At 43.2% G+C, this 25,153-nt stretch overlaps 1 protein-coding gene across 3 annotated transcripts in view; it reads left to right on the top strand.

Moving 5' to 3' along the window:
* UBR2 (ubiquitin protein ligase E3 component n-recognin 2) overlaps positions 1-25,153 on the top strand; it is a 110,993-nt gene that overhangs the window by 35,471 nt on the left and 50,369 nt on the right. For 2 of the 3 annotated variants that reach the window (XM_055137272.1, XM_055137273.1), the window contains exons 5-14: positions 5,235-5,365; positions 7,444-7,582; positions 8,001-8,063; positions 13,247-13,367; positions 15,365-15,472; positions 16,835-16,923; positions 19,291-19,389; positions 22,652-22,815; positions 22,917-23,016; positions 24,152-24,280. In XM_055137272.1, coding sequence (XP_054993247.1) covers positions 5,235-5,365; positions 7,444-7,582; positions 8,001-8,063; positions 13,247-13,367; positions 15,365-15,472; positions 16,835-16,923; positions 19,291-19,389; positions 22,652-22,815; positions 22,917-23,016; positions 24,152-24,280 — 1,143 coding nt within the window. Of the gene's footprint in view, positions 1-5,234; positions 5,366-7,443; positions 7,583-8,000; positions 8,064-13,246; positions 13,368-15,364; positions 15,473-16,834; positions 16,924-19,121; positions 19,221-19,290; positions 19,390-22,651; positions 22,816-22,916; positions 23,017-24,151; positions 24,281-25,153 lie in introns of all 3 variants that reach the window. The other variant, XM_004605799.2, reaches the window with a different exon arrangement.

Below are 25,153 nucleotides of genomic sequence, written 5' to 3' on the forward strand. Positions count from 1 at the left end.
GTGCTGAGGGCTCACTCCTGGCTCTGCACTCAGGGATCACTCCTGGTGGCACTTGGGGGACCATAGGGTCTGCCAGGGATCGAACTTCGGTCAGTTGTGTACAGGGCAAGTCAAGTGCCTTACCCACTGTACCATCGCTCTGGTCCTTTCTGTTTGTTTCCGACCATACCTGGTGCTCCTTGGGAGAACCGTATATGGTGACCGGGATTTGAACTGGGGTCAGCTGCCTGCAAGGCAAGTGCCTTAACCCCTGGACTTAACCCTGATAGCTGCAGTTTTACTGGAGAGAATCTTTTTTTTTTTTTTTAATTTTTATTTTTTTTTAAAATTTTATCACCATGTGGAAAGTTACAGAGTTCTCAGGTTTATGTCTCAGTTATACCGTATTCAAACACCATCCCTTCACCGTGCCCATATTCCACCACCAAAATCCCCGGTATACCCCCCGCCCCCCACCCCAACTGTATAACTGATGAACCTCACTTTATTTTCTCTTCACCTTGATTACGTTCCATATTTCAACACAAAACTCACTATTGTTGTGGGAGTTATATCCCCAAACAAGATAACCCTAATAAGGAGGCATTTGATAATTAGTTCTCCATTCAAAGATTGTATGTTTTCAGGTTTTAGAAAAGGTCTTCTCTGTGGATTGTGGCATCAAGATGGCGCCGAGGGTGGGTCGAGGGCGTGACTTCCGGCGGCCGGGACCACTCAGAGTTTGGGCTGGCGCCGCCCCACTCCAGTGGCCCCCGCGGCTCGGATCTGTCCCAGTCCCGAATCCTGGAGCCGTGTTAGTTGCTGCCCAGTGTCGCCGGGGTTCCATCTGGAGAAGGTGTGCTGGCGGCACCTCCTCCCTCCGGCCCCCCAGTGTTGCTGGCCCCGATTCGGGTCCGGAGCATTGTCCGGGCCGCGTTGCTCACCAGAATGCCTGCCGCTTCTCTGGAGAGAATCTTACCTAAGGTGCCCTGCACAGAAAGTGCTGATACAGATTTGTTTTTTGGTCTTTGGTTTTTGGAGTCTTTTTTTTTTTGGTTTTTGGGTCACACCCAGCGATACACAGGGGTTACTCCTGGCTCTGCACTCAGAAATTACTCCTGGCAGTGCTTTGGGAACCATAAGGGATGCTGGGAATCGAACCCGGGTAGGCTACATACAAACGCCCTACCCCCTGTGCTATCGCTCCAGCCCCAGGGGTGTATTTTTCACTTTAGAGCTAGAGTTTAAATTCCAGTAATTGAACTCTTTGCACATTAAATAAAATTTTAATGTAAAAATCCTACTACCGGTAGTCAGGGAGATGGCTGAAGGGGCTGGGGTGTGTATTTTGCATGTGGGAGTCTTGGGTACAGACCCTTGCACCACAGGGTCCCTAAGTACCAAGCTGGGAGTAGCCCCTGGCCTGCCCTCCAACTCCTCATGCCAAAATAGGTAAGATTCATCCTCCTCTCCCCTCCCCTCCTGCCCCCGAGAATCAAACCTAGCGCCTTGTTCATAAAGGACATGTACCCTACAGCTGAGCTCCATCCTTGGCACCGTTTGTCATGTAAGTCGTGGGGGCATCAATGGGTAGAGCCAGCGTGGGTACCAGCCTCACTTGCAGAGGCACTTACATGACCCTGTGGTGCTGGGGATCAGTTCACACACTGCTTGGATACTTTCCTGGCTCCTACTTTTAACATTTTTCTTCTTTCTGGGTCATACCCGGAGATGCTCGGGTTACTACTCCTGGCTCTGCACTCAGGAATTACTCCTAGTGGTGCTCAGGGGACCATATGGGTTGCCGGGTCAAACCCAGGTCGGCCACATGCAAGGCAAATGCCCTACCCGATGTGCTATCACTCTGGCCTTCCTAATTTATTTTTCATAAGTGGAAATGTGTATCGTTAAAATGTTTATTTGCAAAATAAGGTCATTTTGGCTGTTACTCCGTTTCGCGTTTACTTCCACTGCTAGTTGGGCATTGTGAAACATACCTTTATTTACATCTGGCAGCAGTTGAAGTCTCTGTACATACTCAGGTTTTATTATTTTTTTAATTTTGTTTGTTTTGGGGCCACACACACCAGTGCTTAGGGGTTACTCCTGTCTCTCCACTCAGGAGCGACTCTTAGCAGTGCTTGGAGGAAGGAGTATGTGGGAAGTAGGGAATCAGGCCTGGGTTGGCCGCATGCAAGGCAGTCACCCTACCAGCTGTATACTATTGCTTTGACTCCCCCGTACTCACATTTTAAAACTTGGCCAGAGCCTGGAATTGTGCCAGCAGCATAGAAGTACGTCACACAAAAGATCAGAGTTCTTAATGATTTACACTTTTTTGCTTTGTTTTGTTTTTGGAGTACACCCAGCAGTGCTCAGGACTTATTCCTGACTCTGCACTCAGAGATCACTCCTGTGGGACTCGGGGACCACATGGGATGCGGGGATCCAACCCCAGTTCAAAGTGCCCTACCCACTGTACTATCTCTTCAGTTCTATAACTTCTACTTTTTCTAACATAGCATTTGAGGGCTGGAGCAGTAGTACAGCAATAGCCTTGCATGTAACCTTGGAATGCCAAGGTTCAATTCCTGGCATTCCATATGGTCCCCCCAGCACTGCCAGGAGTAATTCCTGAGAGCAGAGCCAGGAGTAGCCCTGAGTATCACTCAGTGTGGCCAAAAAAATTTTTTTAAATAACATTTGATAGACATTCAAACAGCATGTCTTGCATTTTGTAAATCAGAATGGACTCACTGACAAATGCTTACATTCTCTAACATAAATATAAGCAGACAACTATAATTATTAAGTCACATTGATAATACAGATTGGATGCTAAGTGCTCATTTATTTACTCATCCCAGCTGATGTTTGCAGTAATTTTTATTTTTTTTAATTAAAATTTTTTTTTATTTTTAATTTTTTTTTCTTTTTTTGCTTTTGGGGTCACACCCAGTGGTGCATTGGGGTTACTCCTGGCTCATGCACTCAGGAATTACTCCTGGTGGTGCTCGGGGGACCATATGGGATGCTGGGAATTGAACCCGGGTCAGTCACATGCGAGGCAAATGCCCTCCCCGCTGTGCTATCACTCCCCTCAGCCCTGCAGTAATTTTTATTTATTTATTTTTTATTTTTATTTTTTCTTAATTTAATAGTTTATTTTTAATTAGTGAGTCAACGTGAGGGTACAGTTACAGATTTATACATTTTTGTGCTCATGTTTCTCCCTTACAAAGTTTGATAACCCATCCCTTCGCCAGTGCCCATTCTCTACCAAAAGTAAACCCAACATCCCTCTCCCCCCTCCCCAGTCCCGTCTCCCCCCACCCCACACTGCCACTATGGCAGGGTATTCCCTTTTGTTCTCTCTTTCTGATTAGGTGTTGTGGTTTGCAATAAAGGTGTTGAGTGGCCATTGTGTTCAGTCTCTAGCCTATATTGGGCCCGCATCATCTTTCACCCACATGACCTCCAATCACATTTTACTTGGTGTTCCCTTCTCTGAGTTGCCCAGAATGAGAGACCAGCCTCCAAGCCATGGAGACAACCTCCTGGTACTTATTTCTACTATTCTTGGGTGTTAGTCTTATAGTCTGTTATTCTATAGTCCACAGATGAGTGCAATCTTCCTATGTCTGTCTCTCTCTTTCCCTGCAGTAATTTTTAGCAGACATCCTTTTTCCTCGTGTAATTGACCACTATAACATTAGTAGATTTACACAGTTTATTCTCTGCTGCAGAAATAATTCTTAATCTGTGATCTTAATCAGTGATCATTTTCAAGAAATTGAAGTGTGTGTATTAAACTGGCAGAAGAATCTATTTGTGGGCCCGTCCCAGCTTGGCCTAAGGTGGCAGCAAAATTCTCAGTTGGTGATACATTTTAGAGTATATTTCCTTATGAATATGGATCAATATGTTTTTGTTTGCAAAAGGGACCATATCCAGCAGTACTCAGGGGTTAGCTCCTGGCTCTCTACTCAGAGATCACTCCTGGCAGTGCTCAGGGGACTGTTTGGGATGCCGGAGATTCAAACCTGGGTTGGCTGCATGTAAGGCAAGTGCCCTACCTGCTGAACTACCACCCCGGATGGTCCCCTGAGCGCCAGCTGGGGTGGTCCCTGAGTGCAGAGCCTGAGCACTGCCAGGTTTGTCCCCAAAACAACCACCACCCACCCCCCAAAAAAGAAACTATTTCTTTGTTTCTCTATCTTGTTCAATCCCTAGAATCCTCTGCTTGGAGAATCTGTCCTTTCACCTTTATTTTGTTTCTATTCCCCTTCTCCATTCATTTCATAGTCAGTTTAATTAGAATGTCGAAGAAGTGTTCTGTGTCCTAATGTATATTTACAAGAACCTGCTAACTTCATTCCACAATGTTGGGATAGAATTTATTTTCTTCTTTAAGAAATGACTAGAGGGGGCTGGAGCGATAGCACAGTGGGTAGGGTGTTTGCCTTGCACAAGGCTGACTCGGGTTTGGTTCCCAGAATCCCATAGGGTTCCCCAAGGAGTAATTCCTGAGTGCAGAGCCAGGAGTGACCCCTGAGCATCACTGGGTGTGACCCAAAAAGAAAAAAAAAAAAAGGAAAGAAATGACTAGAATAAGCACTGTTTAGCCATATGCCAAATTTTATGTTTCACTTGGAGACAGCATGAAGAGTAAAGATCCTACATGTAAAAACATGTCAGCCATGACCAAAAGATAACATTAACCTGAGTGTATGTTCATAGTAATTTTTTTTCATGGGCCTAGTCGTTTGGTGACTTACTAATTATGTGCCAGTCACGATGTTCCCTTGGCCCGTCCCTTGCTCTGCTCAGAGGAGGGAGACTAGTGGGGATTCTTCGTTCTGAGGAGCAATTTCCTGACCTTGTCAGCTTCTCTCTAGTAGCCTAGGAATCAGGCTCTGCATCCCATCTGTAGAACGAAATATTGTTTGTCTTTTTGATAGTTGTTTGTTCTGAAAATTGGGTAATAGTAGGGTATGAAGTGACAGAGGTTTGAGGTTAGGCTTAAAAGATCCTGGCATGCCATTCTATAATTTCTAGATTGATTCACTAAGCCACTGAATATTATTAATTGAGTTGATTACAAACAAAATAGTTGAAGAAGCTTAATTTTGTAGGGTGCCGCATATAGGAGCAGACTTCGGGGTGGCTGGAAGGTCAGTTCAGCCTTTAACAGAAGGTTCTGAGATGGATTCGGAAGGTGTTTTACCTTGCTGCCTTTTCTCTCGCCCTTTCAGGATCCGCTCGTGCATTTGTCAGAAGATGTGATAGCAAGGACGTACAACATTTTTGCTATTATATTCCGATACGCAGTAGATATATTAACCTGGGAGAAAGAAAACGAATTGCCAGCTGATCTAGAGATAGGGTAAGTGCAGCCCATTTATTTTTTGTATTTTGGGTTGTTCGGTCTCACTTTTAACGTTTGAGTCCTAAAATTAAGGGTAATATATCTTATTAGAACATAATTTCTCATTTTTAATTTCTTCAACCAAGCAATAGTCTTGATTTTATGATTTAAAATTGATGTGATTCCCATGGTTGGTAGAGGGTTTTCTCCATGTTTGCTTGGTTTACGGCCATGTGTGAGCCACGTCAGGATTCTGCCTCTGGTTCCCACACAAGGGGGACGTTGTGTGACGAAGCCGGTAAGTTAGCTCCATGATTTCTTTCTTTCATCTCTTAGATGGATCTCGGGAGCAAACTCTCAATATAGATGAGTTTTCAGGTCTGGAGAAACCCTCAGGTTTTACAAATTTTCAGTAGAAATTTTTATGAAGCTTATTTCACCCTGATGCTTACTTTTAGTGTACATCTGACGTTTTTGCTGTTTGGACTTAGCTGAGTGAAGTGGTTGCAGCTGTTTGATGAGAGCCTCTATCAGGACATAATAAAGTGAAGGGCTTCGCTTTCCGTGTGTGCCCGCCTCGGTCAGCCATATGCTGCACCTCTGAGTCTCGCCAAGTTTGTGTTCATAATAACATGGCAGGCTGGAAGATCACTGGTACCGTTTCTTTTTAATTTTTTCAACAGTGTTCCAGATAACTGGATTATGGGTTCATATGTGTTTTAAGGAAATGAGGGGCTGCTGTACCTTTGAAAATCGCGAAAAGCCTCAATATAAACACTCCAAGTACAAGTGTGGGCTCCTGGCAAGCGTCACAGCCAGTCAAGTGTGTGACCTCCTCCCAGCCACTGCAACAGTACAGACTTCAGCTATTAGACTCCAGGGCATCTGGCAGTGCCTAGTAGCAGCTCCTGGCATCATGCTTAGGGGTCTCTCCCGGCGGTGTTCAGGGGAGCATGTGGTACCAGGAATAAAACCCAGGGCCTCAGCATGTGTAACCACTTTTCCAGCCCCGAGACAGTCTGACTTTGAAATAGTTGGCATGTGCTTCCTATCTCATGTCTGTTTCTTCAAGTACTTCCAGTTTGGGAACCATTATTCTAAAATCCAAATTTTAGACCCTGGAGAATAGCAAGGTTTCATCTTTGCTTGCCTCGTGTCCCATTAAGGATTGAGCATTCGTAGCGTGGAGAGGAAAAGAACCCAGCTCGCTTCTCCTGTAATGTTTTCTCCCATCTGGCTCAGTGGCATCTGCCTTCCCGGTCTTGAGTCACACGGTGCCACCAGGCATCAGGTCCCCCTGCGTGTGGTTCTGCTCTGTCTCTTGCCACTGCTGTCGGTGGAGTCCAGGTTCCGTCTAACCCTCGGGGCACTGTGGCATCCTGTTTAATGACAGCCATCACCACTCTTCAGATTCATTGTCGTCTCTGTAGCCAGCAGAAACTTTAAGATATGACATGAGGTCACAGCTCCCGGCTCAAACCCTCACTTGCCCTCATGACGAAAGATCACAATCTATTTTTAGACCTTCGAGGTTTCTGCCTCTGCTCCGTGATCCCTCACCACTGCCCTCTCACCCTAGGCTCTCACTCCAGCACCTACTCCCCAACCCCAGGGCAGGCAGGTTTCTTCTGGGTTACAGGGGCCGTCCAGTAGCTTGTAGAGTATCTAGAAGGGTCCTGGTCATTGTGCCTATGGCACTCACACCTCAGTTCCTGACAGCCACAAATATTTCTTCATGACACCAGTGGCCATATAGGGCACAGAGAGGAACTGTTTGCAATGTGAAACAGTTGAGAAACTCTGGCCTGAGGTCACAGATGATTTCTCTGGCTTCTCTTCTCTGACCATCCAGTCCGTGTTACTGTGCTCCTACATCTGCTGTTCTTGATTAAAACCAGTTCGAGTAGAATCAGATATGACTACTTCCCAGGGGGGTGTCAAAAAGCACTGGGACTCCGAATGGCTTCATTACAGATAAATACATGACCAGAACCTGGTGCATTCCCGTAGGCAAGAGGGTGGCTTTTATGTGGCAGCCTGGAGCAAAGTGATACCCAGAGAGATCATCTAATGTGCGATGAATATTTTTGCCACAGAGAGAAGAGTGACACTTACTATTGCATGCTGTTCAATGATGAGGTTCACACCTATGAGCAGGTTATTTATACTCTTCAGAAAGCTGTTAATTGTACACAGAAAGAGGCCATCGGCTTTGCGACTACAGTAGACCGAGATGTAAGTAGTTTGATTATATGGGTGTTCTGTAATATATTGAACTTCTACCTGGGGTAACTTACTCTACAGAATTTTAAGTTACATGTAGCTAGGCTGATTTTTAAAATTTCCGTTGAGTATCGGCCTAAATATAGATGTACAGACTGCATCTAACTTTACTGTCAAATGGAAAGTTTAGAGGGAAAACATTCACCTCGTTTCGTGCATCTACTAGAAATATTTATTCATGGAAATAGAAATTAATATACTGTTCATCAATGACTAAAAATGACAATTCTGCTTCATCATCATGGGGGGGACTGTGTTTTGGGCCACACCCAGTGGTGCTCAGGGTTATGTATCAGATGTTTATTTATGGTTCTGAGGTTTTTGAAGCTGAATCTTGCATTTTTATCATTTCAAATACCTTTCTTCATAGGGCCGCAGATCTGTTCGATATGGAGATTTCCAGTATTGTGAGCAAGCAAAGTCAGTAATTGTGGTAAGTAATTTTAAAACATGCCTTCAGGATCATTTTTCCTTTGTTTAAGCTACTGCCTTATTTTGTTTTTTCTAGGAATACTTCTTCTGCCTCCATGATTGTAAAGCCAAAGTTAACCAGAAATCATGTTTAAAAAAGCATTGCCTTACTGCTTTAGCTAGTTTTTATTTTGTTTAGTTTTATCTTAAGCTAGGGGAAAAACTGATACAGAAAAGACAGGCTTAGATTACATCCATCTTATTTGTCTTCTCCATTAGATATGCGAGTGAAGCTGAAAATGCTTGAAGCCCTACAGCTCATGCTCAGCTTCACTCGATTTTGCCACCTTAGTCTCTGAGATGGTCCCACCAGCAGTACCTAAATACCCCATTTTTCCACACTGTCTGTCTTCTTGTCCCGTTATTCATCGAGTTGCTCGAGCGAGCACCAGTAACATCTCCTTGTGAGACTTGTTACTGATTTTGGCATATCGAATACGCCTTGGGGAACTTGCCAGGCTCTGCTGTATGGGCGGGATACTCTCGGTAGCTTGCCAGACTCTCCGAGAGGGATGGAGGAATCAAACCCGGGTCGGCCGCGTGCAAGGCAAACGCCCTACCTGCTGTGCTTGTCAAAACTATAGATTGTGGGGGATGGGAAGGTAGCTCAGTGGACAGCATGTGTTTTGTGTGAGACCCTGGGTGGGTTCAATCTTGAGCACCAGAATCGTGCACTGAATTTTTATCAAATTGAACAATTTTCTTTTTGCCATTCTGGTGTGGATGAAAGGACTTGTCAGTCAGATTTGCCGGGATCACTAAGTAGCTACTATTTGTGGTATTGATTGCTTCCTACTGTGAATTTCACGTTTCATCATCCTTTTTCCCCCCCCGTGGGAATATTTGCTTTTGATTCCTTACTCGTTTTCAGATGTTCTTAAAATTTAAATTATGACCTATTTTGCAAATTCCTTTCCCTAATATGTTAATACGTGACCTTATTTTTTCTCCTGGTCCTGGGGCCATAGGCAAAAGTGCTCCAGGTCACTCCTGGTGATGCTCAGGAGACCACAGGTGCCTGGAATAGAACCCACACCTGCATACAAAATCTGTGCCCACTGAGGCATCTCTCCAACCCATTGTGACTTACACGTTTATTTGTGGTGCCTCTCCAGGATTAGATAATATACTATATAACTATACTCTGAGTAGCTGCACTGTATGGGTAGTGAACTATATAATTTTCTTTCTACTTGGTTTTTCTTGTTTTTTTTTTTTTTTTCTTTTTGGGTCACACCCAGCAATGCTCAGGGGTTACTCCTGGCTTTGCACTCAGGAATTGCTCCTGGCAGTGCTTGGGGGACCATATGGGATGCCGGGGATTGAACCCAGGTCGGCCGAGTGCAAGGCAAACACCCTACCCGCTGTGCTATCGCTCCGGCCCCTTGGTTTTTTTTTTTTTTTTTTGGTGCCTTGTTTATGAAATTTTTCTTTGATGTCAGGACATATGCAATTTGGTACTATATCAGAAACTGTACTGTGAATATTTCCATTCTTAGGAAATAGGCCCCTGAAGTATTTATGGATAAGGGCCTTTGTATGGTATATAAAACTTTACCCTTGGTATTTTTTTTTAAGCACATGTATATGTATCTTCTTTGTGTGCAGAGAAAAAGACCATGTGCAAATGATGGGGATAAAATGTTTTCAGTAGGTGAATCTGGATAAATGACTTTGTTTTTACCTTATATCGGTTGCTTCCGTGTGTGTGTGTGTGTGTGTGTGTATATATATGTATATATATATATATGTACATATACATATAAGTGGTATATATATCACTTCTTATTTGTTCAGTAGAATCATTTAGGGTTTTGCTCCTGGAAAAAAATTGCAATCTCTGATAATGTTTGTATAGATATATATTTAGTACATATAAAGAAAGTTTAGAAATAGATTCTAGTTTGTGGAAGATATAGGGAATTATAATCATTACCGGGGGGAGGGGGAAGCTTCTTAACCAAGACCAGAGCCACAGAATTAGAAATGTTTTCTATTTTTCTTGGCCCAAAACCAAAAAATTTTGTTATGCTCTATATACAAGGTAAGTAGACAAATAGTAGGTTTAGAAAAATTACTTCTAACTTGCAAGATAGATATTTCACATATATAATGCACACATATAGATTCTCTAGTAGGAGCAACAGCAAAATAGAAAAATGCGCAGAAGAAGAAAGAAAGAAAAATGCTTTTCTCTCTTTGGTACATCTATACAATGGAATACTATGCAGCTGTTAGAAAAGATGAAGTCATGAACTTTGCATACAAGTGGATCGACATGGAAAGTATCATGCTAGGTGAAATGAGTCAGAAAGAGATGGATAGACATAGAAAGATTGCACTCATCTGTGGAATATAAAATAACAGAGTAGGAGATTAACACCCAAGAATAGTAGTATATAATACCAGGAGGTTGGCTCAATAGCTTGGAAGCTGGCCTCACACGCTGGGGGAAAGTCATCCCAGATAGAGAGGGGAACACCAAGTAATATGTGATTGGAGATCCTGCACGGGAAGGGAGATGCGTGCTGAAAGTAGACTAGAGACTGAACACAATGGCCACTCAACACCCCTATCACAAACCACAACATCCAAAAGGAGAGAGAGAACAAAATGGAATGCCCTGCCACAGAGCGGGGTGGAGTGGGGGGATGGGATTTGGGGGGTGGGAGAGATAGTGGGTTCATTGGTGGTAGAGAATGGACACTGGTGGAGGGATGGGCTCACAAACACTGTATGAGGGAAACACAAGCACGAAAATATGTAAATCTGTAACTGTACCCTCACAGTGACTCACTAATTAAAGAATAAAAATTTAATTAAAAAAAAAAGAAAAAGAAAAATGCCTTTCTCTGAAGGATGTTTGAGTAAATCCATATCACAGCATGTTAAGAATATTATAGTCATAAAAAAAGAATATTATAGTCATTTACTCCATTTACTCCAAAAAAGCCCATGTATGTAAGAGTATAGTACCAACTATTTATAAATAAAATATTGATGTGTGCTTATAGATAATGTAGAGATTGATAAAATACATGCCAAGTTGTCCTCTGTTTAATATGGGTTGTGGAGACCGGGTGAAGCAGAGTGGAAAGATGATCCAAATAAGAAGTGAAATTGTGGGGAACAATGTCAAATAGTTTTGATAGATTTAAATAAACGTTTCTCCAAAGAAGATAAACTACCGATCAGCATGAAAACATGCTCAGTATTGCTGATCTTTAAGGAAATATAAAAATGAACCCACAAGGAGATGCCACTTCTTTTTTTAATAATGTAGGAATACTGCTATTTGTTCAGCCATTGATTAAGCTGATTGAATTGGGCATGAATTCCATATTACTTTTTTTATTCTGAATGTTAATTTTATTTTATTATTTTATTTCTCTCCCCTTTTTTTTTATTCACCGTGAGATACAGTTTCAAAGCTTTCACGTTTGAGCTTCGGTCAGACAATCACCAAACACCCATCCCTCCACCAGTGCACATTTTCCACCACCAAAATCCCCAGTATCCCCCCACCCCTGTTCCAACCCTTCCCCTGCCTGTGTGGCAGACAATTTCCCCCATGCTCTCTCTCTACTTTGGAGATACCACTTCTTAAGTGTTGGATAGCTATAACAGACAAAACAGAAGCAGAAAATCACAGGTATTGTCAAGAATTTGGGGACATAGTAACCTTGGGGCACTGCTGGTAGGAATAATATATAATATTTATATTAATATTACATATAATATATATCCCTAATACATAACCCTGGGACAATGCTGGTAGGAATAATATATGATATTTATATTAATGGTTATAATATAAATTATATATGATCCTAACATATGTAATATATAACCCTGGGGCAATGCTTATAGGCATACTATATATTAATTTATTAATATAAATATATATTCTTACTGCTGGTAGGAATAATATAAAATGGTGCAATCACTATCAAATATTGCAGTAAATCCTTTAAAAGTTAAAATGCCATGTGAGTTAGCAATATTGCTTCTGAGTGTGCACATAAAAAAATATTGAACCCAAACACACCCTGTTTTCTTTACCTGTGTTCATAGTATTAACAATTGACAAGGTAAAAACAACTCCGGTGTCCATCAGTGGTTGAATACAACCAGCATGCATGCAACAGAAAAGTTTTTTCAGCCTTAGAAGAAAAGAATATTTTGATGTGTGCTACAACTTGAGGAAATTAGACCAAGCGAAATATGTCCATCACAAATGACAAATGCTATCTAATACTACTTGAATGATTTAACCATGTTTGGAGGATATAGAGTTTTAGTTTTGTAAGATGAAGAGCGTTTGGTTAGTGATGATATAAAATAATACCTAGGGATTGTTTCTGTGAAAGGTTACAAATATGTGTTTTACTGCTTTTTATAAAAAGTAGCAATAAAAGGGGCTGGAGTGATAGCACAGCGGGTAGGGCGTTTGCCTTGCATGCGGCCGACCCGGGTTCAAATCCCAGCATCCCATATGGTCCCCTGAGCACCGCCAGGAGTAATTCCTGAGTGCAGAGCCAGGAGTAACCCCTGTGCATCGCCAGGTGTGACCCAAAAACCAAAAAAAAAAAAAAAAAAAAAGCAGCAATAATGTTGTATCCATCCAATGAAGTACATAGTGAATGACATTAAGAAATTAATGTAAAAAACAAATTAGAGCAGTAAATAATAATTGGAGGGGCAGATTTTCTTTCTCTCTCTTTTCTTTTTTGGTCATTGGGTTCTACCTGACGTTGCTTAGGGCTTCCTCCTGGCTCTGCTCAGAGATCATACTTGACGGGGTTCGGGGTGCGGTGGATGGAACCCTGGGCCCGCCGTGTGCAAGGCAAGCACCCTCTCTACTGCACTATCCTTCCAGCCCCAAAGGGTAAATTTTCAAAAATAAGACCAAGAAGTAAGATTCAGATTACTCAAAAGCTGTTACTTCTTACTGTTTTCAAAAGAATCCTTTGATTCCAACTATAAAATTAGGATCTGAACAGGGCAGTCTGAGTGGTATTTTTCTCACAAATATACCTGAAAAATTCCCCTCTGGTGTTGAATATAATTAAATAAAAATACTAACTTTTTCTGTAGAATAGTTATTTTAAGTTTGTTTTCTTCATCCTGTCATTTCTTTTTAAGAGAAATACCAGTAGACAGACAAGGCCGCTCAAAGTTCAAGTTATGCATTCGTCTATTGTTGCTCATCAGAATTTTGGTTTGAAACTATTATCTTGGCTGGGAAATATTATTGGATATTCAGGTAGGTTCATAAAAATTTGTGGTAATTAATTTAAAAATAAACTCATGTGTCCTAGGAAACTGTTTTTTGGGAAAAAAGGGAAGAAATAAAGTGGAACCATTTATTAATTTCACATTTAAAATGCCATCTTAGAATATGTGTATGCACAGAAAAGTCTGTTTGCTGATTTTGTTCCGTGGGATTTTTTTTTTATACATACTCAAGGATTTTGTGTTTAAGAAAATGCAGGAACCATTGAATTAAGCCAAAGGTTTCCAAAGTTATTTTGGCCTATTGCCGTCTTTTTTAGAAAAACACTAATTTAGTGTCCTCTTGGAAATCTATGTTTTTTAATTGAACAAACAGAATGTTTCTCTTCCCTCCAAAATGCCCCACCCTACCACCCCCGGATTATTCCAGTGGTGTCATACATCAACGTTGGGAAACACTGTATTAAACTATTTTAAATGACCTTTGGCATGTAATGTATGTAAAGTTTATCACAAACTTGGTAAAAGAACCTTTTTTCAAATGGAGCATTCTGTGGGACTCTGTTGAAAACCTGAAAATGTCACTGTAAAACCCAAGTGATTGGCGATGTCATACATAAAATGCTGATTTTGCTTTCTTTGTTTGGACTGCTACAACTTTCAGTTACTAATAATTTGCATTTCTGAGTGTTTACAGATTCTTAAGTGACTAATTTGCATTTTTCCACATTCTACAAATTCAGTTATCTATTTTCATGTTATGGTAACCGAATTAACACATATCTAACACCAGAACTGCCTATTGCTGTAGAGCTACCGAATAAATCCGAATACACCGAAATGTCCTCAGACAGTGTTGGTGCTGCCCCTACAGTCCCATGGCAGCGCTGCCCAACCCCGGGACATACACGAGCCCTGTTACATGCACAGACCATCACTGGCTGAAACTTAACTTGATCTCACAGATGGCTATAAAAAAACACTTTCTCAAACATTTGTATTGAACAACAGGTCGAGAGAGTACTGTCACACTCTGAAGTAACAGGTGAAAACACAGAGGCAAGAAAATAGAAGAAATCTGTTTGCTTGCCTTTGCCGTGTCTGTCCAGTTACTTTTCTTTTGCCACTCCCTTTTGAGTTTTGGTGTTTGACAGTGGGACTGTGCAGCAATATTAATGAAAAGTATCATGGAAGCAATTTTTTTACTAAAAAATATTTTTTAAATACTATCAGAAATTTGAAGATTGTGACTTCTATTAATACTCATGAGGGGTTTTTTTTCCTATAGATTTGTAAACAGTTTTCTATTTGTAACTTTTTTAATTGACTTCTAGTTCCTTTATTTTTTTCTGATTATTTTGCATGCTTATAGAACTCTAAAAACTAATTTAAGTTGTAAAGTGAAAAAAAAGGTATTATTAAAGTTTGTTATGTTCATGTTTATATTACTATTTAAGGAACTTTTTAAGCAAGTTTAACATTTTCAAGATGCAGATGGAGGAATGTTACACGGTGAATTTTTGTTTAATGAATTAAGAATATTTTGTGTAGTGGCGGGGGGAAGGAATATTTTGCATAACATTAATAAAAGTACAGACAAGCTAGTATGAAAACCATGCATTCTAAATAATAGTGAAATTTTATATTAGTGCTACCTTCAGTTATGAGAAGTGAAACGATTCTATTATAATCTGGTTTAATTAGCATAAAGTGCTTAAAAATAATGTCTAGGAATTTGGGTGTGTTTTTTTCTGAAAGTCTTTTATTGTGTCAGTGCATTGTCAACTTTACAATAGACATGTTGTGACATTCTGTACTAAGAGTTTGTGTTTAACACAAGATTGGGACTCTGCCCTTCTTTTCGTGAAAATGTCAATAAATCATTTAATAAATTTCAGTTTTCCTGAATGACTTTGCTCTAAAATAAAATGTGTAAAAACTTGATGAAATCCTTTGAGCATTTCTACCAAAATATTATTGAAGTTACTGAAATTACCATGTGCTGACGGCTTTCCTTCCTGTTTCAAGATGGCCTTCGCCGGATTTTATGTCAAGTTGGTTTACAAGAAGGGCCAGATGGTGAAAACTCTTCTCTAGTAGACAGACTGATGCTGAGTGATTCCAAATTGTGGAAAGGTGAATCTCTTCATTACTTTAAAGTAATTGGAATGTTAAAGTCGTTCTGTTTTTTGTTTGAGAAGGTATATGTCACAGCAAAAATTCTTTTTTTTTTTTTGCAAAAAAATGTGGTGTAATGGTCATGTGAAGCTTTTAAAAATATTGTGCCAGTTGGGGCTGGAGTGATAGCACAGCTGGTAAGGCGTTTCCCTTGCACGCGGATGACCCAGGTTCGAATCCCCGCATCCCATATGGTCCCCTGAGCACCGCCAGGGGTGATTCCTGAGTGCAGAGCCAGGAATGACCCCCGTGCATCATCAGGTGTGACCCAAAAAGCCAATATATATATATATTGGATATATATATATATATATATATGTATATATTGTGCCAGTATTGTTTAAAAATCAGGGTGCAACAGAGTAAATCCTCAATGATGTTAGTAATATCATTATGATATTTAACAGTTACCACAGGTTTACTCTTATTGATCTGAAGTTTGATAATTCCATTTGCTCTTGTGTTGAAGCTAACAGTGTGAAGTAAATTTGTTTGTGTCTGCAAGGGTTGGTGGGTGGGAAACTGGAGATGTTGGTGGAGAGAAGGTCACCCTGATGGTGGGATTGCCACTGTGTTATGAACAACTTGCTAAATCATGGTGTTATAATTTTTTTAAAAAATTTTTTTAAAGATGTAGAAATTGGCAGGGGGAAATCAAGGTGCAACAGTTATGTAGTGACAACAGTTTTGTGGTGAAAGGTAGTATTTAATAAATGTATAAATAAGCTTTCTATTTTGTTAGAAAATTATATATAGAAAGACTGATTTTTTAAAAAAAAAATTTTTTTTATTGCTTTTTGGGTCACATCCAGCAATACTCAGGGGTTGCTACTAGCTCTGCACTCAGGAATTACCCCTGGTAGTGCTTGGAGGACCCTGTGGAATGCTGGGGATCGAACCCGGGTCAGCCGTGTGCAAGGCAAACCGCCCTACCCGCTGTACTATCACTCCGGCCCCAAGACTGATTTTTTAACGAAGCAGATGATAAGAATCTTTGTGGTTGTTGTTTAGTTGTTTTTGTGCCGCACCCGGCAGTGCGCAGGGCTTGCTCCTGCTTCTGTGCCCAGGGATCACTCCTGGTGGGCCTTGGGGGAGCAGCCTGGGGTGCTGGGATGAACCCAGGTCAGCCACATGTAAGGCAAGCGCCCAACCCACTTCATTATTGCTCCAGCTGATTACAGTATTTTATACTAAAGAACACCTTAAGACATTTGGGTTTAAAGAGACTTAAAAAACCAATTGATCATTTGAAGATTTTGAAAATGTAACTTTTGGCGTGCTTCTTACATTCTTATTTTTCGTCTGCCCTTTCTGTGAAAGGTGCAAGGAGTGTCTACCACCAGCTCTTCATGAGCAGTTTACTGATGGATTTGAAGTACAAGAAACTATTTGCCGTTCGATTTGCAAAGGTAAGTCATTTCTTAGTTTAAAGATTGCCAGTATGTTGACTATAAAATCAGGTAAAATAACAATCTTAGTAACCGGGGCTGGAGCGATAATACAGCAGGTAGGGCATTTTGCCTTGCACATGGCTGACCCGGGTTCAATCCCCAACATCCCATATGATCCCCCAAGCACCACCAGGAGTAATTCCTGAGTGCAAAGCCAGGAGTAACCCCTGAGCATCGCTGGGTGTAACCCAAAAAGCGGGGGGGGGGGGGGAAAGAAAGAAAAAAATCTTAGTAACCTCATAAATGACTTATCAACAAAATAGAGTATAAGTGGTGAGGCCTTTCTTGGTCATCACCTGTGTTAATACTAATCATTCATCTGTGCAATATATTTGATAGGAAATGACAAGTGAAGAACTTAAACTTGCATCTTTATAGGTTATAGTCTATTTTATTTTTTGTTTGTTTTTGCTTTGGATCCACACCCATCTGTGCTCAGGGCTTACTCCTGGCTCTGCACTCAGGACTCACTCCTAGTGTTGCTCAGGGGATCATATGGGATGCCAGGGATCAAACCTGGGTCGGCCGCATGCAAGGCAAGCACCCTACCCACTGAGCTATCCTTCTGGTCCCAGTGGTGCTATTTTCTATTTTTAAATATTTAAGGAAAAGGTCACTTTTATGAAATAGCCCAAATAAGGTGGTACAGTTTAAGAATTTTGAACTCTAGGCTAGCATATTTGGATTATATTCTCCTTTCTTGCAGCATGTCACTAAGCTGGCATTTTAAATTCACCTGAATTAGTTGTTGGTTTTTGTTACTGTTTTGTTTTTCTCCTCTGCGCTGGGGCTTGAACTCAGGGCCTCAGCCACACAAGGCATGTTCTCTGTCCCTGAGCCACGCAGGGCACGTCCTGTTACTGAGCCACGCCAGGCTCTCCTTCCTTTTGGTTTTGGCCCTTCCCAGAGCTGAACCGGGCCTCTTGCCTGTAAAGTAGGCACGTCCCTACCACATGAGTTCTTTTTTCTTTTTCTTGGGTTTTTTTTTGCTTTTTTTGGGTCACACCTGGCAATGTTCAGGGGTTACTCCTGGCTCTGCACTCAGGAATTACTCCTGGCAGTGCTCGGGGGACCATGTGGGATGCTGGGAATCGAACCCGGGTCGAACGCATGCAAGGCAAATGCCCTCCCTGTTGTGCTATCGCTCCAGCCCCCACATGAGTTCTTCTTTTGGAGGCTCCCAGCTAGTACTCAGAGGGCCCAGCTTGGGGCTTCTCTTTCTTTGTTTTGATTTGGTGGTTACTCCTGGCCCTGTACTCAGGGATCACCCCCATAGTGCTTGGGAAACCACATTGGAGCTAGGGAACGACCTGGTTCAGTCACATGCAAGGCAAGTGCTCCACCCACTGCACTTTCTCTCCGGCCTCCAGCTCAGGAGTCATAACCTCGGAAGCTGAAAGAATTCTTCAGAGATGCTTTCAGAATACAGTGTGGGCCACAGAGCTAGTACCGGGGTTCTGGCCACGTGGTCCCTGAGCATAGAATCAGGAGACAGCCCTCCGCACGGCCAAGTACAGCCCGAACCCCTTCTCCCCCACCTCCTCATTTTTCCCCTCCCAAAATACGTGTCTGTGCTTTTTTCTCAAATCTACTGAAACTCTTAAGAATGGAATGGAGTGCAGTTGGGAAAACGGTTTGACGCACTAGTGTGCACCGTTCCCTTGTTTCCTCGTGGGAGGCCCTAGTTCCATCCTGCATCATGCCTTGTGCTTTCCTGAGCTCCAGTGGGAAGCGACGTCTCTGCCCCAAGCTGGGCGTGGCCCCTGAGCACCTCCGGTATGACCCCCAAACAGAGCATAGACAAGAGGGGGGTCCAGGCTGGCATTCTTTGAAAAGGCTAGCAGGTGACTTTGCTGTGACAGAGACTGGCTTTATCAGCCAGCGTGGGCTGCTGCTGTGCCGTGTCTGAGCCCCACCCCGGCACGTGTCACTGGCACTCACGTACGTTGGAGCATGAACTGCCGCTGTGCTCAGGATGTGGTGCAGTGAATCGTGTGTCTCCAGCATTCCCTGGGTCGAAATCTGGCCGGCTGCCTTTTTCATCGCACTGTTGTTGTCTTGACTCCACCCAGCACTGACCTTTCCTTCCCACCCTTAACCCCTGGCTGATATGGATTAGAGGTGAATCTCCCCCTCCCTCCCCCCTTGTTGTTTAGAATTACCAGCAGTTGCAGAGAGATTTTATGGAGGATGATCACGAGCGAGCAGTGTCCGTGACTGCTCTGTCTGTCCAGTTCTTCACCGCGCCTACTCTGGTGAGTAGAGCTTGCCTCTTCTTCGTAACTGATAGCCGGCACTCCTTGCCTTTTTTTGCCTTCTTAATAGAACTATGAGCGTTTGCAGAGTGATTATGTGACAGATGACCACGACAGAGAGTTTTCAGTCGCTGACCTCTCGGTTCAGATATTCACGGTTCCTTCGCTTGTAAGTATGGAAACACTGAGAAGCACCACGTCTTCCGTCCACAGAGATGTAAAGCCGTGAGACAGTAGAGACTTCAGGCCTGTAGATTCCTGCACCCGAGAATGTTTCATTAATGGGTCATCCAGCTTTGGATATAATAGAACATACCCATGAAAATATAATTGGTAAAGAGAAGTCATTTAAACGTACGTGTACCTTCTCCGAGTACTTCTCTGAGGTTTTGAAACCGACGAACCCAGCTGGGCTGATTGGGTTAGCAAGGGTGCCCTTTAGTGACAGATGCCACGTGGTTTGTAATCTGGCCTTTGGAGAAGTTTCCTTTGGCTGCCCAAGGGATGTGGTAGCTTAGGCAATTATACATCATAATAATCTGTATGGTCTTGGGTAGGTATTAAATTTTATTAATTGTTCCAAAAAGTATCATTATGTTTTGCACTTTGTGTAATTAAAATTCAGTTTTCACTTATTTAACAAAAAATATTGAGCAGAGGACCTGGAGCAATAGTACAGCAGGTAGGTTCTTGCCTTGCACATGGCCGACTCAGGTTCGATCCCCAGCACCTCGTACGGTCACCTGAGCCCCGCTGGAAGGGGACACAGAGGTTGGAACCAGGAGTAAACCCTGAGTATAGCCAGGTGTGGCTTCCCAGAAAAAACAAATTCTTGAGCATGTATCATTGATTGGCCATAGTAGTAGGGTTTGGCAGTGTAGTGGTCAACCAAGATAGACGTTTTCCTTGCCCTCGTGAAATGTACAGTAGTGGGAATAATTTAATGAGTTAACTTTAATTAAAATTTAATTACATATTTATTAAATTTTAATAACTTGGAAGAGTGTTTCTTTGAGAGCAAATGATAGAGACCTGGCCTTTCACCACAGTTTTAAGAGTTCTAATTTTTTTGTTTGTTTGTTTTTGGGCCTTACCTGGTTATAGTCAAGGGTTCCTCCTTGCTCTGCAGTGATTCTCAGGAATCACTCCTGCCGGTGCTCTGGGGACCCTGTGGGATGTCGGCAATCGAATCTCAGTCAGCCGAGCATGTGGCAAACATTGTACTTATCTTACTGTCAACTCCAGCCCCAAGGTGTTCTTTTTTTTTTTTTTTTTTTTTTTTTGCTTTTTGGGTCACACCCGGCAATGCACAGGGGTTATTCCTGGCTCTTCACTCTCAGGGGACCATATGGGATGCTGGGAATCGAACCCGGGTTGGCCACGTGCGAGGCAAACGCCCTACCCGCTGTGCTATAGCTCCAGCGCCCGCCCCTCCCCCCACCGTGTTCTAATTCTTAAATGACGTTTTCTCCAAGTTCCTTTTCTGCTTGAGTGTACTTGTACTTTTCTGTTTGGATTGGAGCTACCTGAAGTTTATGCATTAACGGGATACTATAGAGCAAAGTAAGGACCTGAGCCTTTTTAGTGGGGTGGGGAGCACACCCAGCCATGCTCAGGGGTTCCTCTGACTCTGCACTCAGGGATCACTCCTGGCAGTGCTCAGGGGACTAGATGGGATGCTGGGGATCAAGCCCTGGGTGGCCGAGTGCAGGGCACTTGCTCTACCCCATGTGCTGTCGCTTCATCCCCAGATCTACACCTTTGTCTTAAGCACCCAGCAGGGCTTTGACGGGCTTTAAATGACATTACATTGTGATTTCTTCCACTTTGTGATGGTGGCCACAGGGGTCACGCATGCCTGACTGTGGCACCTGCATATTTTGTGGTGATGCCTGCCAGGAGTCAGATGTCAGATAAAGCTCCTTGGGACTGCATGGTCCCCTGGACCCCTGGGAATGACTTTCCCGAGCACAGAGAGGGGAGGACCACTCTGGAACACCACAGGGTATTAGGGACTAGAGTGATAGATAGTACAGTGAGCCCAGGGTGTTTGCCTTGCACGGGGCAACACAGGTTCCATCCCCGGCATCCCATATGGCCCCCCTGTAAGCACTGCCAGGAGTGGTCCCTGAGCAAAGAGGATTAAGTCCTGAGCAGGTGGTGCCCCAAAACAAAACAAAATTTCCCCTGGATTGGAGAGCTAGGATGGCGATTAAGGCACTTGCCTTGCATATAGCTTACCCCGGGTTAATTGCTAGCACCGCAAACGGTTGGGCCCCCAACACATTCACATACACACACGTGCATACACGCACACGAACACACGTACACACATATTACTAATGATCTGATAATGGCTCATGGGAAATCCAGTCACGTAGTCAGCAAGCACCAGTAATTCCCTAGGGCCTAGTTAGGTTGGAAAAGAGAAAGCATCTTTCAGGTCAGTAATAATAAGAGTTTCCAAAATAGTACTGAACCTTCTGACTTTATTATGAAGCAGAAAAAGAAGTGATAATTGCTGTAATGTTCTGCTTGAAGGCAAATTCAAGCCGCAGGGATGGCTAAGGGGCTTCTTTATTTCTTAGTGCTTGGGATTGAACCCGGGGCCTCACGTACACAAGGCAGAGTGCTCCACACCTGAACTACACACACCCCACCCCTGATTTTCTTTTTGCCCTTTTTGGGTTTTTATTTGCATCATTTAAGTATATTTGTTTATTTAAAAATTCATAGGAATAGGGGCTGGAGTAAGAACACAGCAGGTAGGATTTTGCTTTGCACGCTGCCGACCCGGGTTCAAATCCCAGCATCCCATATGGTTCCCTGAGCACTGCCAGGGGTGATTCCTGAGTGCATGAGCCAGGAATGACCCCTGTGCATCGCAGAGTGTAATCCAAAAAGAAAAAAAAAATTCATAGGAATAGGGTTAGAGGGATAATACAGCAGTAGGTCGGTTGCCTTGTATGCGGTCAACCCTCCTTTGGGCCCTGGCATTCCACATGGTCCCTCGAGCACTGCCAGGAGCGAGCCCTGAGCACAGAGCCAGGAGTCAGCCCTAACGCCCCACTGGGTGTGGCCCAGGAACCACTAAAATGAAAATAACACAGGTATGTGTAGCTGTGTGTAGGAACAAAGCGAACTTCTCCGGGCTTCCCAAGGAGGACTGGAGAGGGCTCGAAGAGCTGAGCACGTGCCTTGCATTCGAGGGCCTGGGCTCCGTCCCTGGCCCCAGGTGGCCCCTCCTGCCATCGCACACATGTCCGTTAGAGTCGGTGTTATGTAGGAATAACACAGTAATGAATTGGTGACGCATAATGGCATTGAAAAGGTTTAAACTAAAAGAACTAGCCAATCGACGTTGACGACTGTTCTCAGTTGCCTCGTAAATCCGTTTCTATCGCCATTTACTCTGGTGTGCTTTGCTGTAGGCCCGGATGCTCATCACAGAGGAAAACCTAATGACCATCATCATTAAGACGTTCATGGATCATCTGAGGCACCGAGACGCCCAGGGCCGGTTTCAGTTTGAGCGATACACTGCTTTACAGGCCTTCAAGTTCAGGAGGGCTCAGAGCCTTATTTTAGACCTCAAGTAGGATTTGCTTTTTTTATTTTCTCTCTTATTTTAATCAAGCCAGTTGCAGTCTGTGAAACGTGCCTGTTTATATATTCGTTGCTATTTATCTTGTGCAGGTATGTGTTAATCAGCAAGCCAACGGCATGGTCAGAGGGTCTGAGGCAGAAGTTTCTAGAAGGATTTGATGCCTTTTTGGAATTACTCAAGTGTATGCAGGTATGTATCAGCTGACACCTGTTAAAAGGGAAACACTTTCCCTTTTTCTTCCCCCTTGCCCCTTGTCTTGGTTCATTGAACCACATACTTTCTGTCTGTGCATCTTATTTATTTTGGCTGATGTTCAGTCATCTAGACGAAGACAGTTTGGGCCAAGAAGCTCTTTAATTGGAAACTCTAAGAAAGATGTAGACCAGTGAGCACTCAGAAGTTTCTTTCTGATGCCAGCTGTTCTTTTGTACTTGGTTATTCTTGTATGTTTGTTTGTTGTGCCGTACCCAGAAGTAACTCCTGGCTCTGTACTCAGGGATCACTCCCAGGAGTGCTCAGGGACATATGGGATGCCCAGGAATCAAACCCAGGTCGGCCACGTGTAAGGCCTGTAAGAAATATCTTATTAAACAGTCTGACACACCGGAGTAACTAAGCTTCCATATAAGTCATATATGTGGACTAGAGAGATAGCACAGTGGGTTGGGCACCTGCCTTGCACGTGGCCAGCCCAGGTTTGATCTCCAGCATCCCCTGTGGTCCTCTGGGCCCACCTGGAGTAATTCCCGAGTGCAGAGCCAGGGATAAGCCCTGAGCATCCCTGGGTGTGACCTTCCCCACCTTCCCGCCATCAAAAAATAGAGAAGTGATACTCTTTTATTCATTTGCACTAACAGCTTTTTAAGTCCTTTGCTTGCTCTGCTTTCTTTCTGTCTGTAAACTTTTAGTTGCAGATTAGAAATAAGTTTGAAAACTTCATTGAAGTATATTATAAAATATTTATAAATTCATTAGCATTTTTAAATATCCTGTCTTTTTTTTTTCCCTCTTAATTTTGTCTGTGAGCTAAAAGAGAAAAGTGAAGGATTTTGTTGTGGAATATACTTTTTATCATCTAAAATGTATATAATAGAAGATCACATCTAAAGTAACTTGTGGCATATTATGCTGGGATTTTTTTATTTGTACTTTAGAGAATGTTGCACAATCACTGGATTTCTCAAGCTGCCCCACACTTTGGTTAAAACTCTTTCGCTTCATGTGTTTTTGCGATCCATGTACATTTCTTCTGCATCATAAATATTTCCTTGCAAGAGAACAAGTATGATTTTCAGGTGCTTACAGTCCTCTCCCTTCTCTCGAGGGGATGGATCCCATCACGCGTCAGGTCGGCCAGCACATCGAGATGGAGCCCGAGTGGGAGGCGGCCTTCACCCTGCAGATGAAGCTGACCCACGTCATTTCTATGATGCAGGACTGGTGCGCGTTGGACGTGAGTGTCTCGTAGGGGAGGGGCTGGAGGCGCCGGGGTGTCAGACAGATTCAGTCGTAAGTGCGGGGATTTGGAGAGGTGGTGTTGAAGCATAGTTTCCCCCTGGGGCCATCTGTCAGTTACATACAGATTTAGACTCTAAAACCTCAGGGCAAAAGCGAACAGAGAGAAGAAACAGTAATGCATACTTAGATGTGGCTGTCTTAATCTTTTCCTGAAATCCCTTCTCGCATAGAAGGAGAATATATGCTTATTTCCCCGCCCCCCCCCCCCCACCCATCATTTTAATGTCGATGCATCTGTCCCTAGTTCTGAAATCATGTTGGCTGCCTTTCTCGGTCGCCTTCCTGAGCATCTGTGTGAGTGGGAGTTCTGGAGGCTTCCTGAGTCGGGGAGCCGAGCAGAGAGGGCCACAACCACACTATGCTCAGTGCTAAGGCAGAGGGAGGTTCAGGCACTGTGAGAAGTTCCGAGACGGAGACTAGAGACGGAGGGTAGGCAGGCGACGGAAGCGACATGGTGCTGAGCAGGAGAGGGATGTGATCTGATGTACGTGTATGTGATGAATTTCTCTCTGGAAATGAATGAGGGGGTGGGGGGAGGGCTGTGTGTGTTGTGTGTGCAGTCTGGAAATGAATGTGGGGTGTGTGTGTGTTTGAGAGAGAGAGCAGTCTGGAAATAAATGGTGGGGGTGTTTATGCAGTCTGGAAAGAAGTGTGTGTGTGTGTGTGTGTGTGTGTGTGTGTGTGTGTGTGCGCGCGCGCGTGCAGTCTAGAAGTAAATGGAGTATGAGAGAAGTCTGGAAATAAATGGTGTGTGTGTGAGTGTGTGTGATTGTGTGGCCTGGATATGATTGGAGTGTGTGAAAGCAGT

This window comes from Sorex araneus, chromosome 4 (genome assembly GCF_027595985.1).
Source record: "Sorex araneus isolate mSorAra2 chromosome 4, mSorAra2.pri, whole genome shotgun sequence".
Taxonomy (NCBI): Eukaryota; Metazoa; Chordata; class Mammalia; order Eulipotyphla; family Soricidae; genus Sorex; species Sorex araneus.